General features: G+C 37.6%; 1 protein-coding gene across 1 annotated transcript; it reads right to left on the minus strand.

Moving 5' to 3' along the window:
• Window positions 1-3,183: 3,183 nt before the first annotated feature.
• On the minus strand, window positions 3,184-13,521 carry LOC134302260 (GTPase IMAP family member 4-like). The gene is made up of 4 exons (XM_062987298.1): window positions 13,509-13,521; window positions 5,339-5,869; window positions 4,477-5,139; window positions 3,184-3,766 (listed from the first exon to the last, which is right to left on the minus strand). The coding sequence occupies exons 1-4, from the start codon at window positions 13,519-13,521 to the stop codon at window positions 3,477-3,479; spliced, it is 1,497 nt and encodes a 498-aa protein (XP_062843368.1). The 3' UTR covers window positions 3,184-3,476.
• Between the last annotated feature and the right edge of the window lie 7,469 nt (window positions 13,522-20,990).

Genomic DNA, 20,990 nt, shown 5'->3' on the forward strand with positions numbered 1-20,990 from the left:
AGAAGCTTTATTGGCATGACAAATAAAGACATTCGTATTGCCAAAGTTAGAGAGAAATAATAAAAATAACAATAAGAAAGAACAAATATATACAAAACAGTTACATGTGCAAAAATATAAAATAGAATAAAATATTAATAAAAACTGCAAAATAATAACAATAAAAATTATAATATTTACATTACTGAGGTAGTAATAACGATCAGTTTGTGTGTGTGTGTGTCTCTCTCTCTCTTTGTGTGTGTGTGTGTGTGCGCGTGTCTCTCTTTTTGTGTGTGTGCGTCTCTCTCTCTCTGTGTGTGTGTGTGTGTGTCTTTATATATTAATAATTTAAATATTAAATTATTAATATTTTATTCTATTTTATATTTTTTGCACATGTAACTGTTTTGTATATATTTGTTCTTTCTTATTGTTATTTTTATTATTTCTCTCTAACTTTGGCAATACAAATGTTTTTATTTGTCATGCCAATAAAGCTTCTTTTGAGTTTGAGTTTGAGTGTGTCTCTCTCGCGCTCTGTGTGTGTGTGTGTGTGTGTGTGTCTTGCTCGCTCGCTCTGTGAATTACAGCCGAACTGTGCAGAAATAAAAATATATGTAGCGGCTCCCAGAAGCGCGACTCGGTTCCTTTTGTTCATTTTAAAGAACCGTTCAATAGAATCGGATCGTTCGCAAATGGCTCATCACTATCAGAATATTTTTGACGGCACCCCCGACGAAGCCAGACGGCACCCCGGTGTAGAAAGGCTGCACTAGATAGTGTGAAAGATAATAGATTGATGTTCCCTACATAGTGCACTAGATTGTATATTAGAAATTAATTTATGTTCCTTACTTAGTGCACTAGATAGTGTACTAGATAATAAACTTATGTTTCTTACATAATGCTTTAGGTAGCTTATTAGTTAACAGATTTAGGTTCCCTACATAGTACACTAGATAGTATTTTAGATATGAATTTATGTTCCCTACGTAGTGCACTAGATAGTGAATTAGATCACAGATTTATGTTCCCTACATAGTGCACTAGATAGTGTATTAGATAACGCATTCATGTTCACCACATAGTGCACTAGAAAGTATAACTAGATGATGATTTGTGTTCCTTACATAGTGCACTAGATAGTGTATTACATAATTATGTTACCTACATAGTGCACTAGATTGTATATTCCATCATTAATTTATGCCATACAATTGATTTATGTTCCATACACAGTGGTTGTATATCAGATAACAGAGTTAATACGCGATGGAGAAAAAAGTCTGTGTCGCCTGCGTGCACGTGTGTGTGTGTGTGCACTCTTGGCCGCTCGTTCTAGATTCCGGGAGGTTTTATCTGACTTGTGGGCATCAGGGAGCCGCTATGCATATGTGGGAGACTCCCGGAATTTCTGGGACACTTGGGATGTCTAAAAAGGGTACGGGTACTTGACTGGCCTGCCTGCAGTCCTGACCTGTTCCTAACAGAGAATGTGTGGAGAATTTTGAAATGAAAATGTGACGACAAGCAGTACTTGGCAGCACTTGGTTTCTTCTTTGCATTGAAATTTTGATTATAATACTAATGGTGACTTTGGACTGTAGTGTTCATTAAGCTTGCGGTGTTTATTGTCTTGTGTTTTCATTATATGATTTATTTTGATTGTTTGTAGGGTGAGTTGCCCTTTTGTTTGATTCTTCATTTCTTTTGTGTTTGATAGCTAAGAAGGTTTAGGGTTGTGTTGTTGTTTACTGCTTAGTTTTGTTGAATTCTCTTTGTAGTTAGTTGGAAATTAGGTTTATTGTTTGGCATGTGCTCACCCTGAAGCTTATGCGTATTTAATGGTGTTTTAAAAGAATTGTAAATAGTGCATTTGTGTATATAATTATTTTGTCGCCATGCCCACCTGCCACAGACACATCTCCCTGATTTACAATGTTATGACAGGTGGCCATCTGCCCAGACTGTAGCAACCACTCAAGTATGTGGAAAAAAAGCACAGAATAAGTAACATCTGTGTCAATATGTGAAAAGCAGTTTATAATAAACAGGTCACTGATGAGGGGACAGCCAATGCAGCCAGGAACAAACTACATTTCCTGTCACACAGAACAGATTACATTTCTAATCCAATACTGTAAATATCTCTGTAAATAAACACTTAATGCACTCTAAACATTGTATGCTATGCCCTTTATTTTTTTAAAGAGAGTAGTGGTCATAACAGTGCAGGAAAGTGATGGGGTTAACTTCTGCAGACAAGGAAAGTGGGGAAAGTCTGAGGGTCAAGGTTTAAGAGTCATGGTTTGCTACTGGTAGTACGTGTTCAAAATAATCCAGCTCATAAATAATGTCTGGACAGTGGAGGATCTTTCAGGAGATGCTTTTCATTAATAGATGGGGTACAGTGGACAGAGATGGGCTACTTCCAGTAAATACATACCCACAGTGTGTCCATATGGCAGGTGTGGCTCATCAAATGGTCGAAGAATGTATACACAAGATAGGTTTACTTTAATAAAGTGCTTGTATAATGTTGTGTCTGTCACAGCAAACAGAATAAGAAAATAACAGATTTGAATTTAATTCATCTGTTTATTAGTGCTAAATGTTTTACAGACATTCCAAACTTTCTTGTATTATTAAGATCCACATTAAATGTTTAGCTTTAATTTTAGATGTTGGATGATGTTGTAATAGTTCATAAATTCATAGTGATTCATTTATACATTTAAAAATAATTCTATAACATGCTCATATTTGTCCTTTTTAAATATCTATTTAAAATAGAAACTACAAGCCAGCTAGAATACTTGTCTAAATACTCCAGTTAGTTCTGTTAAATGTAGATTAACTGCAATTACATACAGAATAAAATATAAAATAAAAATGCTGTCAACAGTAATAAACTATCATCATTCTTTAATAACTTTAAATAAAAAAAAGATAGAAAATCTTTAAAACTGTTTAAAGTCAGTATTTATTATATCTGCGGTACCAGGTTTATTCCCGTACCTGCGAGAATGAAGAGGTTAAATTCCCTAAGCAAGATGCTTAAACGGAGCAGAACAATACTGCAACTAAAGATCCAAAAAAATACAAATTAAACAATACATTTACTGAATAAATGAAACAATAACACCAAATAAAATCTGCAGCCTAAAGCAAAAAAGGTGAAAGAAAAGAAACATTTGCAGGAACAGCTTTTAAAAGAATCTCCCATGTGCTGCATGTTACCGCCAAAGCTAACATTAACATGGCACCAAAACCACAGGAAACTCTAAACCCAAAACATAACCCATTATGTCTGTGTAGATGCCCGGCAGGCCAGTAGCACTGCTGAGATTTAAAAATATTTCAAAACCAGCTCAGACCTTTTATCAAACTGGTTCAAAAAGAAAATAATAAAAATGCCCTCATGCAATGTTTTCACTTATTTTTCTTGACCTTTTTTTCTTCATTTGACCTACAAACCCAATTGACAAAAGAATCTATACGTCTGAATATTTGGCTTCTTTAACTTTCTCCTCCAGTTTAGCATTAAATTCTTCCTCTGCTTGTTTTCTTGTTTCTTGTTCGGTTTGTTTCTTCAGATTCTCCAGCTCTTTAGCGTGTTGCTCTTTAACAAAGGCCAAATTCCTCTGCTCTACCTCGGTGCGAACTCTCTCTTCATTTTCTTTCTCTTTTCTGAATTCTTCCTGCTGCTCTCGAAGTTTATTTTCCATTTCCTGTCTGTGCTGTTTATCCTTTTTCTTTCTTTCTTGTTCATATTTCAGTCTTTCTGCCTCCAACTGTTCCTTCATCGTTTGTATCTTTTCATTGGCCTTGTTTTCTATTCTTTTCTTTTCTTGTTCTTCTTTCTCTTTTTTCTTCTTTTCTTTTAATTATTTTTCCTCTTTTTCTTTCTGCTTTTCCCATTCATAATGCAATTGCTTTTCACACTGCTCTAAATTCCACTCTTCCTCCATGAAACTGATTTTCATTTCCCAGTACTTCTGCTGTTCATCTCGTCTTTTCTCATCTTCTCTCATTCTTCTTTCTGACTCTTGTAGTTGTGAGACCTGAAGTTCCAGTAGTTCTTTCTCTTTACTTTCCTCTGCATGTTTTATTTTCTCTTCTAAATCTTTTCTTCTCTTCTCTTCCTCTGTTGCTCTCTGTTCATACTCCTGCTGTAATTTCTTTAATGCTTCTTTTTCATTTCTTTTCAGCTCTTCTTTTTCTCTCTCAAACTTCTCTTTCTCTTCTTTCTTCTTCTGAATTAATTCTTGTTCTCTCCTTTTTCTTTCTTCTTCCTCCTGATCTCTCAGCTTCTGATCTTCTTCTCTTTGCTCCTCCCACTGTTTTCTGTTCACCACTCTTTCTTTATTTATTCGTTTTATCCACTCATTCATCTTTAAGTCATCTTCTTCTTTTCTTTTCCTGAAATCTTCTTGCATTGTTTTTTCTCTTTCTGCCAGCTCTATTTTTATTTGTTCCTCTCTCTCTTTAAACTCTTTCTCTTTTTTTTTCTACTTTCAGCTTCTTGTTGTTCTTTTTGTTCCTGCATAATTTTCTTCATGTTTCCCATTTCAGCTTCATATTTTGCTTTCAGTTCTTCTTTCTCTCGCTCTATGTGCTCTTCTTTCTCCTTCAGGATTCTCTCCTGGTTTTCCTTTATTGTTTTCTCCACCTGCTGGAACATCTCATTGGTGTAGCAGCTTCCTTTATTCACTCTCACAATAGAGTCGATTTTATCAAGGAGAACACAAACCTGCGTGTTGCTGCTTCTGTCATTGTTGTTAAAGACATGATATCTGTTACCAAACTCATACAGAAGTTTTTTAATGTCTGACCCTTTCTGTATGTACTGTGCAATCGTTTGTTTTTTTAACTGATCACCACTACTAAAGAGCACCATGGTGTACATTCTAGATTTCTCACCAAAAGTTTCTTTAATCATATTCACTGCATCTCTTTCCTCTTGTGTGAAGCATTGTCCTATTTTCAGTACCAGCAGGAACACATGAGGACCTGGTGCAGCCATGGAGATACATTTGATGATCTCTTTTTTTATCTCTATATTAGATACTTTTGTATCAAATAGTCCTGGAGTATCAATCACAGTAATCAGCCTCCCATTAAACTCACACGTCTCTTTTTGACAAAACGTAGTGACTGAGACATTTCTTTAACCATGGCAAAATGTGCATATATATTTATGTTAACCTCACATCCTCTTTTAACAAAAATCTTTATGTTAAATAACTTCTTCTTACTTTTTTCTTTAGGACAGCTCAAACTTTTTCTCTCTTCTAATTTTTCAGGTTTGTCATAATTTTGCAAAGTATCATCGGCATCCTCAAAATGGAAAGACTTCCATTTACTTTCAGCAATTTGTCAATATCCTCAAATAGCCACCAAACTAAAGTCTTGTCAAATTTATGTAAGAATTTAAATTTGTGAAACCTCCCATCACATTCAACTAGAAATTTGTTAAAACTTGCAGATTTTTCCTCTTCAGCCTCCCAGCCAGTACTGATCAATATAGAATAGTTTAGTGCTCGGTCACTGAAGCAGCTGAGTATGACTTTCAATTGATTCGTGTCCTCCTCTGTAAAACTCTGAGGTTGCACCACGAGTAAGAAAGCATGAGGACCAGGAGCAGTAAGTGAAACACACTCTTTTAGCCTCTGAGATGACTGAGTGAGTTCAGGATTGTACAGATGAGGAGCATTGATGATGGTGATGTGTCTTTCTTCCATCAATCCTCTAGCTCTCTCACTGTGCTGATCTACTGAATGTGGAGGAACTTCAGTCTCAAATGCAGCTCTACCCAGAATTAAGTTCCCCACACTGCTGGTCTCTGAGTGACTCTTTCCTAACAGAATTATCCTCAGTTCAGATACTGAAAATGAAGAAAAACATAAATGATCTATAAACATATAAATTATTGCTGTGCCAGGTTTCATATACGTAAGATATAAAAACATCTAAAGAAAAGAAACATAGAATTATATATTATTTAGAGATTTAAATTATAGGAACAGAATGCTTGACCATGATACACATTAACTATTTAATTGGTTTTATCATTAAAAATTATATCTGTTTTAATTTGAACATTTATAGGACATACAGATTAACAAAATGCCAACACTTTATTGTGTGGTAGACTTGATTCTAAATAGATATAACTACAACCCCAAAGCAGAAAAAGTTGGGACAGTTTGGAAAATATAAATAATAAGAAACACAGAGTTTCTTACATTAACTTTGACTTTTATTTGATGTCAGACAGGATAAACCTGAGATATTTCATCTTTTATCTGCTCAGCTTTATTTCATTTATTAATAAACATCCATTCCTGCATTTCAGGCCTGCAACACATTCCAAAAAAAGTTGGGACAGTAAAGAATTTACCACTTTGTAATGTTGCTGTTTCTTTTCACCACTTAAAAGAAGTTTCGGCACCGAAGATACCAAGTGATTTAGTGTTTCAGCTTTTATTTTGTCTCATTCTTGCTGCAAACATGTTTTAAGATGTGCAGCAGTACGGGGGGGTTGTGGTTGTTCCTCCACACATTCTCTCTTGGGGACAGGTCAGGTCTGCAGGCAGGCCAGTCCAGTACCCGTACCCTCTTCTTCCACAGCCATGACTTTGTAATGTGTGCAGCAGGTGGTTTTGCATCAACTTGTTGAAAAATGCTGGACGTCCCTGGAAAAGACGACGTCTTGAAAGCAGCACATGTTGCTCTAAGATCTCAATGTACTTTACCAAAGGCACTGACAGTCCTAAACCATGATAGACTCTGGCTTTTGGACTTGTTGCTAATAACAGTCTGGATGGTCCTTTTTGTCTTTGGTCAGGAGCACACAGCGTCCATTTTTTCCAAAAAAGACCTGGAATGCTGATTCATCTGACCACAATACACGTTTCCACTGTGTGATGGTCCATCCTAGATGCGTCAGAGCCCGGACAAGTCGATGCCGCTTCTGGACATGGTTAACATAAGGCTTCTTTTTTACACAATAATGTTTTAACCCTCTACTGCACGCATTTGGTGGTACATGAAAAAAAAATCTTTTCACATTATTTCTAGGTTTATTTTGGGACATTTTATTGATAAAATATATATATTTATTTTATTGACCCCTCCATCAAAAAATATTTTTTTGTTGCCTAAGGGCAACGTTGTGCAACAATGGTACAGATTCTCAGAGAAAATGATGAAAAAAAAGATCATAATTAACTACTCAGAGAGCAGTACTAAATCAGAAAATCTTTTAAAAAATCTCAACAAACAATTAAAAGCGCTAGAAACGTGCATTTTTTTTGTACATGGGTATAGGCTTGTATTATGTGGTGTGTTATGTCAGGCACTAAGACTTCGCTCATAAGACTTTGGGGCATTCTTGTCAACCCAGGAACCCTGCATCTTTATTTCTTGTCACACATTATTGGCCAGTGTAAGATATTGTCCAGTCTGATATGTTGGTTAGGGATAGGTGCTGTGGGCCCCTGTTTCTCCTTCTTCTCCTAATACTGTTGGGAAATCCCACCACTGGGTCGCTCTCTCTTCCTGACATCTTATTTGTAATTGCACAAACTATGTGCAAATTGGGACTTAAAGGCATAAAGATGCATGAGGTCACTTCTTATTATGCCATTGTTAGCACAATACTATCTGTATACATGCCAACATTTCACTGGCTGATGGAGAAATGTGTAACCATTCGGGGGGTAGTGTAGAGGCAAAGGTGTGTTTTCCATCAAGGGATTTAGGAAGAACTACTGTCTTCTTCTGACAAATTGTCTTCTTCGTTCTCTTCCTCACTGGTGTCTTGAGTATATTTCCAATGGCAACAAAAACACAATAATAAAACAATTATTTTCACAGCTTAATGTTGCTCCAATATTCCTCAACTACTTTTTTATGAATTTCTTTTAGCTCTCGTGGAGACAGGACACACTTTTCCCTCCTCCTCCCTTATCTACCCTGCTTGGCTTCTCCTGTTTTGTCTTGTCTCGTCACTCTGCTCTACAGAGATTTTTCTCAGCACTGCTCTTCAAAGAACAAATTATGGAATTGGTTAAATGGTCTCTGAATGCTATTGACACCATCTTCTCATCGAGAAGTTCGGGTTAGGGGGAACCCACATGCCCCGACGGGACGCAGATGGCAGGATACGCGATGGACTCGTGGGGGAAGTGGGGAGTCGTGTGCTTGGCACCTCTTTCGTTGGAGGACATCGAGGATGTTTATCTATTCGGAACTTTGATCGTGGGGTTTGTGCTGATTGGATTAGGCTTAGCCCTGCTGTATCGGGAAATTAAAAGAGTTGGGTCAGTTGTCAAAGGTCCCCATAAACTGCCCAATCTGATTGAGATGGTGGGTAGAGCCGTGGGAACTCAGACTGTGAATTTGAATCGGAGTATGGATTCCATCTTGGAAAGAATAGCGGCTCTGCGAAATGAAATGAACCAGAGATGCATAAATTCTGACAGTCTGTGTGAAATTTTTTTTCTCAGACAAAACAAGAAGTCATTTTTGCTTTTGGCTCCCCTGTTATCAGCAACGGCCTTGTGATAAGTAAATACCTCCGGAAGATCTGCTGCTACCTACCCCCCCCCCTGACTTTTTCTTGCTGCAGAATGGGAACTGACAGAACTCTTTCCTTACCCAAACCAACGTCTCCACTCTTAGCTTCATCCCACCACTATGGTTGGACGGGTCTGTAGAACGCGCTGTTATAGCTGCGAAGCCAGATGGCTGCCTCCCATAGTGGTCACTTTTCATCATCCCCACATCCCTACCCGTGGCTTGTTGTGTGATTATGTTATGTTATGTTCATATGTGCTTGTGTGCTGTAAGGGGCTTTTTTTTCATGTTACCATAATGTGCTCCTTGGGGAACACAATCTGGTTGCTGGTTTTTTTTTTTATCTCCTACTTTCCCAATGTGTTCATTATTTCTTGCTTCTTATCCTGTCTTCCTGTCCTGTCCCCCCCTTGTCATATTGAATGTTCTGGACGGGTTGATGGCCAATTTCGCTGTAATTGTACTCGTGCAATTTATAGTGACAATAAAGTTAAAGTTGATGAAGAACACTTACTGTGGTGCTCATGTGTTGATTTTGAGGGAATTTTACTGAAAGAATTTAAAGTAATGTAAAGTAATGTGTAATGTTTACTTATGTAAAGTGTCTATTTGGTTGTGTTAAGACCACATTTAAAGTCCAATAATATATGCAAATTAAATTGTTATCAAATGCCACCATTAGAATAACAAAGAACACTTAATTTGTGTACCGATGTTGTGATTTTGTGACAAATTTACTGTGGGAATTTGAAATAATGAGATGGCAAACTTATGTACAACCCACTTCCAGTCCAATAATATTAGCAAATCAAATTATTATACATCCATGAGAAACACTTACTCTAGTACTGACCATGTGATTTTGAAACCATTTTACTGTAGAAATTTGGAGTATTGTGATAACAAACTTGTGTAAAGTGTTTATTTGGTTGTGTTTAGAACACTTTATGAAGATCAATAAAAAATAAAACCAATTGTTATCAAATTTCACCTCTAGATTCATAAAGTACACTTAGGGTGTGTTCGAAAACCTAGTGAGCTGCCTTGCTGTCTTACTGCCTACCAGGGCTGGACTGGAAACAAAATTCAGCCCTGGACCAGCCCACTACAAGCAAAATAACTGAAACACCTGTCATTTTAGTGTGGGAGGTTTCATGGCTAAATTGGACCAGTCTGGTGGCCAATCTTCATTAATTGCACATTGCACCAGTAAGAGCAGAGTGTGAAGGTTCAATTAGCAGGGTAAGAGCACAGTTTTGCTCAAAATATTGCAATGCACACAACATTATGGGTGACATACCAGAGTTCAAAAGAGGACAAATTGTTGGTGCACGTCTTGCTGGCGCATCTGTGACCAAGACAGCAAGTCTTTGTGATGTATCAAGAGCCACGGTATCCAGGGTAATGTCAGCATACCACCAAGAAGGACAAACCACATCCAACAGGATTAACTGTGGACGCAAGAGGAAGCTGTCTGAAAGGGATGTTCGGGTGCTAACCCGGATTGTATCCAAAAAACATAAAACCACGGCTGCCCAAATCACGGCAGAATTAAATGTGCACCTCAACTCTCCTGTTTCCACCAGAACTGTCCGTCGGGAGCTCCACAGGGTCAATATACACGGCCGGGCTGCTATAGCCAAACCTTTGGTCACTCGTGCAAATGCCAAACGTCGATTTCAATGGTGCAAGGAGCGCAAATCTTGGGCTGTGGACAATGTGAAACATGTATTGTTCTCTGATGAGTCCACCTTTACTGTTTTCCCCACATCCGGGAGAGTTACGGTGTGGAGAAGCCCCAAAGAAGCATACCACCCAGACTGTTGCATGCTCAGAGTGAAGCATGGGGGTGGATCAGTGATGGTTTGGGCTGCCATATCATGGCATTCCCTTGGCCCAATACTTGTGCTAGATGGGCGCGTCACTGCCAAGGACTACCGAACCATTCTGGAGGACCATGTGCATCCAATGGCGGTGCCGTGTATCAGGATGACAATGCACCAATACACACAGCAAGACTGGTGAAAGATTGGTTTGATGAACATGAAAGTGAAAAGTGAACATCTCCCATGGCCTGCACAGTCACCAGATCTAAATATTATTGAGCCACTTTGGGGTGTTTTGGAGAAGCGAGTCAGGAAACGTTTTCCTCCACCAGCATCATGTAGTGAACTGGCCACTATCCTGCAAGAAGAATGGCTTAAAATCCCTCTGACCACTGTGCAGGACTTGTATATGTCATTTCCAAGACGAATTGACGCTGTATTGGCCGCAAAAGGAGGCCCTACACCATACTAATAAATTATTGTGGTCTAAAACCAGGTGTTTCAGTTATTTTGTCCATATATATACATTTCCAACACTTTCCTTTGGGATTAATAGTTCTATCCATCTATCTCCCACAATTACAAATTCTACAAGATTTATTAAAATGTACAGTTTCTTAAATGGTTCTATTGGATTTACCCATCCTGTCTTTAAACCTTTAACACTGGTAAACATACTTTTTTCGCACTTTTATTCACACATGATTCACGTTCAAAGAAATAAATCGCATGTGTAAATACTTTAATATGTTGACAAGGGAAATTAACCATGTGAGCTCTGCACATAATCACTCTAAAACATTTTCCTGAACAATTGCATTTTCCTTTCTGTATTATAGAGGACAAGATAGTGTTAACTTTTTTCTGAGGAGCAGAGACTAATGGTACCATCTCAAATTATATCCACCGCCCTATGTAGTGCACTATGTTGGACGTGACATAATAAAACGTTCACAAAAATAGTCCTTAAAACGGCTGGTTTAATGCCCCCGGTATCCAACAGTAGCTTCAATAACTACTTATTAATCATTCAGTGACTGTTAAAAGAAATGTTTTGTACTGTTAGGAAGTACCCTAAGTAGGGCATAGGCGACATTTGAGATGGGCCCACAGTCTCTTCTCAAACAGCATTACTTACAAAGCAGAGGCGCTGGACTCTAACTATACCTTTTCTGCTCTTTGGCTGTGCTGTAGTTCCTCACTGCCTCACAGGTTGTCCAGTTTCCTGCATTTTTCTGCATCTGCTTGCATAGGGTGCCAGTATGACTGCAGTGAAGATTCACTTTGGTGGCCAGTTACAGCCATAATTTCCCTCATTCCATTAATATGGAATGATGTGAGGTGGTCATAGGTGTGGGCGTATATCAGGGATTTTACAACGGCTTAGAACGTGGCTCAGCCAATCAGATTTTAGCACGGGAACTATCTGTTTTATAATATATTTTATTACGGTTTATCCTGGGGGAGGGACATTCCTGTGATTGGCCAACGGACATGCATTATGGATACTGTGGTGGGCCACTGCACACTTCAGGATTATTATTCAGGAATATTTAAACATAATTTATTTTTCACTCTCTCAGTGGCCCAAATACAGAGCGGCCAACCGGGAAAACTCCTGACCCTCCCGATGGCCAGTCCATCCCTGCTGCCTAGTAGAGAGGATTCTGCTAAGTCAATGACTTATAAGGCAGGTTATTTGAACTATTTCATCGGGTTTCGCATTTAGCATCTTGCCATTAAAACCAATGGAATGAGGTGACACAGTGCACTAGCATGTCAACTAACATCTCCCTTAGTGTACCGAAAATGGTTACATTCGCTGACAAGCCCGAACTTGCAAATAAAAACACTTGTACAAGTTTATACAAATTAAAAATCAATAATAATTTATTTATGTTTGAAATGAATCTCCGTACCGTCAGCCATGTTTATTTTTCTGTGAGAAAAGAGATGCCGCAATGAATTCTGGGATTGCCTTCATCATTAAGGGCACTTCCGATGCTCACTCGTTCTTGAGTCAAAATAACATTGAAATTTTAAGATACCTTAGTAGTGAGCTTATTAAGGCATTCAGGATTCCGAACACACCCTTAGTCTGGTACTCATGTTGTGATTTTGGGACAATTTTACCCTAGTCATTTAAAATAATGGAATGGCAAACTTATGTAAAATTTATGTTAAATTTATGTTAAATCTCATCACAACTAAACTGACACTTTGCCATCCCATTATTTCAAATTCCTACAGTAAAATGTAAAATTTAAAATGATTAAATCCACAAAATGAGTACTACAGTAAGTGTTTCTCGTGACTGTAGGGGTGGTATTTGATAACAAATTGATTTGCTTATATTATTGATTTTCAAAAAGTGGTCTAAACACAACTGAATAGACATTTTACACAAGTCTGTTATCACATTACTCCAAATTTCTACAGTAGAATTGTCCCAAAATCACAACACAAGTACTGGAGCAAGTGTTCTTCATGACTGTAGTGGTGACATTTAAGAACAATTTGGTTTGCTTATGTTATTGATTTTCAAAAGTGGCCATAACACAACCGAATAGACACTTCACACAAGTTTGCAATTCCATTACTCTAAATTTCTACAGTAGAATTGTCTTAAAATCACAAGATATATTTTAGTTCTTTATAATCCTAGGGGTGCCATTAGATAACAATTTGATTTGCTAATTTCATTGATCTTCAATTAAGTGGTCTGTGCACAACTGCTTTGACACTTTACATATTTTTGGCATCCCAGTATTCCAACATCCTGTAGTAAAATTGTCCCAAAATCACACTATGAGTACTAGAGTAAATGTTCTTCATGACTTTAGGGGTTGCACTTGATAACAATTTAATTTGCAAATTTTATTTTAAAATACGGTTTAGACGCGCAGTAAAACTTCAAGTGCAGATAACGAGACCGAGCTTTATTAAAGTGCAGATTTGGTGACCGCGGTGTTTTAGTTTAACATCGTGAATGTTTATAGTTGAAAATTTTCATGTCGAAACAACATTACAATAGTTTATAATAACAATAATGCATCACTGTACTGTACTGTACATCACATAACTGCAATCAGTTTATTATAGAATTCTGAATCTTACCTACAGCCGCCATCGTCCCTGATCCGTATTAATGTCAAAAGTGAAAACACACACACACACACACACACACACACACACACTCACACTCTCTCTCTCACACACTCTCTCTCTCTCTCACACACACACACACACACACACACTCTCTCTCTTTCTCTCTCTCTCTCACACACACACACACACTCACACACACACACTCTCTCTCTCTCTCACACACACACACACACACACACATACACATACAGAGCTAAAATTAACCTTGTTGTAAGTCACATGTTGTATCGTGTGTGTGTGAGTGAGTGTGTGTGTGTGTGTGTGTGTGTGTGTGTGTGTGTGTAATTACTTGGTTATTTATAATGTGTTTTGTTATTGAAACATTTTCACTATGAACCTGCATGTTTACAAGATTGATTTAATTCTGTATGTGATTAAACAGATTAAAGAAGTAAAAAGTCTAAGTGTTGGTGTGTGCTTTACATATTATGTTAGTCTTGTTCACATTAGCTCAGAATCACATTCATAATAGCACAACAACAGCAACTACATGAATAATATTATATTATATATATTATATATTATATTATATTATTCTGATATATAATATACTGTATAACAGAATACGATGATTTGCAAAAATGTTTCAACCCATATTCAACTGAATACACAAAGACAAGATATTTAATGTTCAAACTGATAAACTTTATTGTTTTTTTGCAAATATTCACTCATTTTGAATTTGATGCCTGCAACATGTTCTAAAGAAGTTGGGACGGGGCAACAAAAGACTGGGAAAGTTGAGGAATGCTCAAAAAACACCTGTTTGGAACATTCCACAGGTGAACAGGTTAATTGGAAACAGGTAAATGTCATGATTGAGTATAAAGGGAGCATCCCCGAAAGGCTAAGTTGTTCACAGTCCAACAGTTTAAGAACAACGTTTCTCAAGGTGCAATTGCAAGGAATTTAGGGATTTCATCATCTACAGTCCATAATATCATCAAAAGATTCAGAGAATCTAGAAAAATCTGTGCAAGTAAGCGGCAAGGCCGAAAACCAACATTGAATGCCCGTGACCTTCGACCCCTCAGGTGACACTGCATTAAAAACCGACATCATTCTGTAACAGATATTACCACATGGGCTCAGGAACACTTCAAAAAACCATTGTCAGTGAACACAGTTCATCGCTCCATCTTCATGTAACCGGTAGGGACTTTTAATTTGAAGGTAACTCTGTTAAGGTAGCCATTACAGGTGTGTGTATATAGTCTCGCGTTAGTTGCTGGAAGTATCGTTTGGTCTCGTTGGTAGTTGCCGGTGTTCTGTCAATTTGTCCTACCCTATCGAAACTTCCTACCGTAGCGCAGACTTATAGATCTATCTGTCGATTTGTCCTACCCTATCGAAATGTATTCCTGTAGTAAATATTTAAGTTTTATCGATCTATTCTTATTAAAATTATGTTTATCTTATTATAAACTATAGGTAGCACATCTTGATAGATCTATATCTTATTATAATTAGTGGTAGCACATCTCGATAGGTCTGTATCTTATTATAAACTATAGGTAGCACATCTTGATAGATCTATATCTTATTATAATTAGTGGTAGCACATCTCGATAGGTCTGTATCTTATTATAAACTATAGGTAGCACATCTCGATAGGTCTGTATATTATTATAAACTGTAGATAGCACATCTCGAAAGGTCTGTATCTTATTATAACTAGTGGTAGCACATCTCGATAGCTCTGTATATTATTATAAACTATAGGTAGCACATCTCGATAGGTCTGTATATTATTATAAACTGTAGATAGCACATCTCGAAAGGTCTGTATCTTATTATAAACTATAGGTAGCACATCTCGATAGGTCTGTATATTATTATAAACTGTAGATAGCACATCTCGAAAGGTCTGTATCTTATTATAAACTATAGGTAGCACATCTCGATAGGTCTGTATATTATTATAAACTGTAGATAGCACATCTCGAAAGGTCTGTATCTTATTATAAACTATAGGTAGCACATCTCGATAGGTCTGTATCTTATTATAAACTATAGGTAGCACATCTCGATAGGTCTGTATATTATTATAAACTGTAGATAGCACATCTCGAAAGGTCTGTATCTTATTATAACTAGTGGTAGCACATCTCGATAGGTCTGTATATTATTATAAACTATAGGTAGCACATCTCGATAGGTCTGTATATTATTATAAACTATAGGTAGCACATCTCGATAGGTCTGTATATTATAATTAGTGGTAGCACATCTCGATAGGTCTGTATATTATTATAAACTATAGGTAGGACATCTCGATAGGTCTGTATATTATAATTAGTGGTAGCACATCTCGATAGCTCTGTATATTATTATAATTAGTGGTAGCACATCTCGATAGGTCTGTATCTTATTATAACTAGTGGTAGCACATCTCGATAGGTCTGTATCTTATTATAATTAGTGGTAGCACATCTCTATAGGTCTGTATCTTATTATAATTAGTGGTAGCACATCTCGATAGGTCTGTATATTATTATAACTAGTGGTAGCACATCTCGATAGGTCTGTATATTATTATAAACTGTAGATAGCACATCTCGAAAGGTCTGTATCTTATTATAACTAGTGGTAGCACATCTCGATAGGTCTATATATCATTAAAAAACGATGGGTAGCACACTTGATTCATTGACCTGTCTCTCAGACATATATCTCAAATTTTTTTTTAATTAAAATTTTAACATCATGTTGATTACATTCATGACAGGAACGGTAGTTACTCATTACACAAGATTTATCAATTCACAAGTTTAATATTAAACACAGTCATAGACAATTTTGTATCTCCAATTCACCTCACTTGCATGTCTTTGGACTGTGGGAGAAAACCGGAGCACCCGGAAAAAAACCCCACATAGACATGGGAGAACATGCAAACTCCACAAAGAAAGAACACACCTGTAAATCGACATTAATGGCTGTATATTGAGTTATTTTGAGGGAAGAATAAATTTACACTGTTATATAAGCTGCACACAGACTACTTTTCATTGTGTCAAAGTGTCATTTTGTCAGTGTTGTCCCATGAAAAGATATACTTATATACTAATATCTGCAGAAATGTGAGGGGTGTACTGTATATATGTATATATATATCGATATATATATAATATTTACTACAAAATGCTTTGTATACTGGTTAATACACAAGATGTTCTGTTAATACAGATCTTTAATATATATATATATATATATATATATATATATATATATATATATATATATATATATACACTGTATATATGTATATATATACAGTGTATCACAAAAGTGAGTACACCCCTCACATTTCTGCAAATATTTCATTATATCTTTTCATGGGACAACACTATAGAAATAAAACTTGGATATAACTTAGAGTAGTCAGTGTACAACTTGTATAGCAGTGTAGATTTACTGTCTTCTGAAAATAACTCAACACACAGCCATTAATGTCTAAATAGCTGGCAACATAAGTGAGTACACCCCACAGTGAACATGTCCAAATTGTGCCCAAAGTGTCAATATTTTGTGTGACCACCATTATTATCCAGCACTGCCTTAACCCTCCTGGGCATGGAATTCACCAGAGCTGCACAGATTGCTACTGGAATCCTCTTCCACTCCTCCATGATGACATCACGGAGCTGGTGGATGTTAGACACCTTGAACCCCTCCACCTTCCACTTGAGGAAGCGCCACAGATGCTCAATTGGGTTTAGTCCATCACCGTTACCTTCAGCTTCCTCAGCAAGACAGTTGTCATCTTGGAGGTTGTGTTTGGGGTCGTTATCCTGTTGGAAAACTGCCATGAGGCCCAGTTTTCGAAGGGAGGGGATCATGCTCTGTTTCAGAATGTCACAGTACATGTTGGAATTCATGTTTCCCTCAATGAACTGCAGCTCCCCAGTGCCAGCAACACTCATGCAGCCCAAGACCATGATGCTACCACCACCATGCTTGACTGTAGGCAAGATACAGTTGTCTTGGTACTTCTCACCAGGGCGCCGCCACACATGCTGGACACCATCTGAGCCAAACAAGTTTATCTTGGTCTCGTCAGACCACAGGGCATTCCAGTAATCCATGTTCTTGGACTGCTTGTTTTCAGCAAACTGTTTGCGGGCTTTCTTGTGCGTCAGCTTCCTTCTGGGATGACGACCATGCAGACCGAGTTGATGCAGTGTGCGGTGTATGGTCTGAGCACTGACAGGCTGACCTCCCACTTCTTCAACCTCTGCAGCAATGCTGGCAGCACTCATGTGTCTATTTTTTAAAGCCAACCTCTGGATATGACGCCGAACACGTGGACTCGACTTCTTCGGTCGACCCTGGCGAAGCCTGTTCCGAGTGGAACCTGTCCTGGAAAACCGCTGTATGACCTTGGCCACCATGCTGTAGCTCAGTTTCAGTGTGTTGCCAATCTTCTTATAGCCCAGGCCATCTTTGTGGAGAGCAACAATTCTATTTCTCACATCCTCAGAGAGTTCTTTGCCATGAGGTGCCATGTTGAATATCCAGTGGCCAGTATGAGAGAATTGTACCCAAAACACCAAATTTAACAGCCCTGCTCCCCATTTACACCTGGGACCTTGACACATGACACCAGGGAGGAACAACGACAAATTTGGGCACAATTTGGACATGTTCACTGTGGGGTGTACTCACTTATGTTGCCAGCTATTTAGACATTAATGGCTGTGTGTTGAGTTATTTTCAGAAGACAGTAAATCTACACTGCTATACAAGCTGTACACTGACTACTCTAAGTTATATCCAAGTTTCATGTCTATAGTGTTGTCCCATGAAAAGATATAATGAAATATTTGCAGAAATGTGAGGGGTGTACTCACTTTTGTGATACACTGTATATATACACTGTATATATACAGTATATATATATATACAGATCTGTAATATAAATACAAAACATTTGTAGTAAATAATATTCTAACCCTCTATGAGGGATATCTTAATCTCAAATAATTAGAACTGAACTGACAAGGGAGCAGCAACAAAATAGTTGTACACATACCAATAGCTAAGTACATAAAACACGTAATAAATGCTCAACATATTCCCTCAGTAATTAACTTTAAACTCAACTTTAAACTTTACACAACCTTAACTGTACATATTATCAAATCACCATGGTTAAATAAAACATTAACACACAGCGTTATTAGATAAACAGTTATTCAACAGTAATCAATCAAGTACAGCTAATTTGAGCACTTTGCATATTTTTATATAGCTTTTTTTTTTTAAGTCACATAATAACGGCATTACATACACTTAAACTTTAAACTTTTTAAAGAATTAAAACGAAACCACACGTTACTAACCGCTACAAGAAATAAAATAGGCAAAGGTAGCACAGAATTATAGGCGTTCCCCGCATCGAGTCAAAAACTGATGTGCGCATGCTCGGTAGGACAAATCGATGGGTAGGACAAATCGACAGAACACCGGCAGTGCTTTTCATGCGCAGCAGTTATAAGGCAAGTATGAGCGATTGAGTTTCATGCTAATGTTACTGCACAGGCTGTACTTAATATATTTAAACATCTGAATGCATGTATTTTGCAGTGTGAGCTGTATTTATGGTGAGGATTTGGTGGTTCCGATGATTTTGGGACCCCGTTAACTGACGTACACAGGTATAGGAGGTTTTAGTTTAACTTTGATATGGTAGTATTACGGTACAGCCATGCAGGTTAAATAATTGTGCGTTTGCATTTATTGCAGAGCCAGGAGACCTGTAGTGATAATAGCCACTGTTCTCTTTGTAGTTTTCTCTCATTAGAATTTATGCTGAGTATATAAAGGTATTATATTGTATAGAATGGTGGAGCTGGGTGCCAAATCTGGTTAGAGGTTTGATTAATAACACGTTCAACGAGGTTCAGTATGCTGCGACCCTAGGTTATCTCAGGTCACCCTAGTTCTGTGGATCATAGGCCTTGAATAGGCCCCCACTAATTTACATTAGTTTGTGTGATCCATTTTTGTGGTGTTTTTGGGTTGCGTGTAAGGTTTGTGTTTCTTTTGTTTGTGTGCTTGAGTGTACTTATTTTTTTGGTTTCTTTGTATTTTGTGTGCATTTCATTTATAGTGGGTGGCAAGCTATTGAAGGCTTCTAGCTTGTGTTCCATGGTATAGATTTTGTCCTATGAATCCTGGTTGAGTGGGAACAGTTGCCTCAGTGTCCATGACCCTGAGTTGTTTTAAGACACTCTGGTTAGCCATCTTATGAATAATCATTTTAAGTGTTTTTGTGGACTAAATGTCTGATATGTATCTATTTATTAAAGAAGGAAACTTGTTGTACTCTTACCTTGTTATTTTAAAGCAAATGATCATGTTGTAATGACTACTTTTGTATAATGACTTTTTAAAATCATGGGAAAAAATTAACTTTGTTCTACCGTATCAGCCTTAATCAGTTTCTGTGTGCCTTATTAAGGAATACTTCATGTTCTGGTAAACAGAATTTGTGGTTGTTATATCAGATACTTGATGAGGGTCACATACAAGTGCAAGTTAAACCTCTACCATGCAAAGCGAAAGCCATATATCAACAACACCCAGAAACACCGCCGGCTTCTCTGGGCCCGAGCTCATCTGAGATGGACTGACACAAAGTGGAAAAGTGTCCTGTGGTCTGACGTGTCCACATTTCAAATTGTTTTTGGAAATCATGGACGTCGTGTCCTCCGGGCCAAAGAGGAAAATGACTGTCCGGATTGTTATCAGCGCTAAGTTCAAAAGCCAGCATCTCTGATGGTATGGGGGTGTGTTAGTGCCCATGGCATGGGTAACTTGCACATCTGTGAAGGCACCATTAATGCTGAAAGGTACATACAGGTTTTGGAGCAACATATGCTGCCATCCAAGCAACGTCTTTTTCAGGGACATCCCTGCTTATTTCAGCAAGACAATGCCAAGCCACCTTCTGCACGTGTTACAACAGCGTGGCTTCGTAGTAAAAGAATGTGCATACATTATGAAGCGCAAAATACGACAACGGAGTGAACAAAATGAGTGAATATTTGCAAAACACAATAAAGTTTATCCGTTTGAACATTAAATATCTTGTCTTTTTAGTGTATTCAATTGAATATGGGTTGAAAATAATTTGCAAATCATCGTATTCTGTTTTTATTTATGTTTTACACAACGTCCCAACTTCATTGGAATTGGGGTTGTACATTGAACATACCGATTAAGGTTGTATGTTACTGACATGTGACTGACATGTATCTTACATGTTACTGACACTTTCCACTGTTCAGTTTTGGTGAGCCTGTGCCCACTGTAGCCTTAGATTCATGTTCTCACCTTCTGTTGTAGTTCTGAGATGCTCTTCTGATCACCATGATGATTCAGACTGATTATCTGATGGAGGAGCAGGTTACAGGTGTTTTTTAG

This window comes from Trichomycterus rosablanca, chromosome 2, assembly GCF_030014385.1.
Source record: "Trichomycterus rosablanca isolate fTriRos1 chromosome 2, fTriRos1.hap1, whole genome shotgun sequence".
Classification (NCBI taxonomy): Eukaryota; Metazoa; Chordata; class Actinopteri; order Siluriformes; family Trichomycteridae; genus Trichomycterus; species Trichomycterus rosablanca.

Coding starts and splice junctions, on each gene's coding strand:
- LOC134302260 (XM_062987298.1), bottom strand. Junction 5,140..5,338: donor ATTGCTGAAAGTAAATGGAA/GTCTTTCCATTT, acceptor GAAATGTCTCAG/TCACTACGTTTTGTCAAAAA. Junction 3,767..4,476: donor TAGAAAAAAAAAGAGAAAGA/GTTTAAAGAGAG, acceptor AGTTGGAGGCAG/AAAGACTGAAATATGAACAA.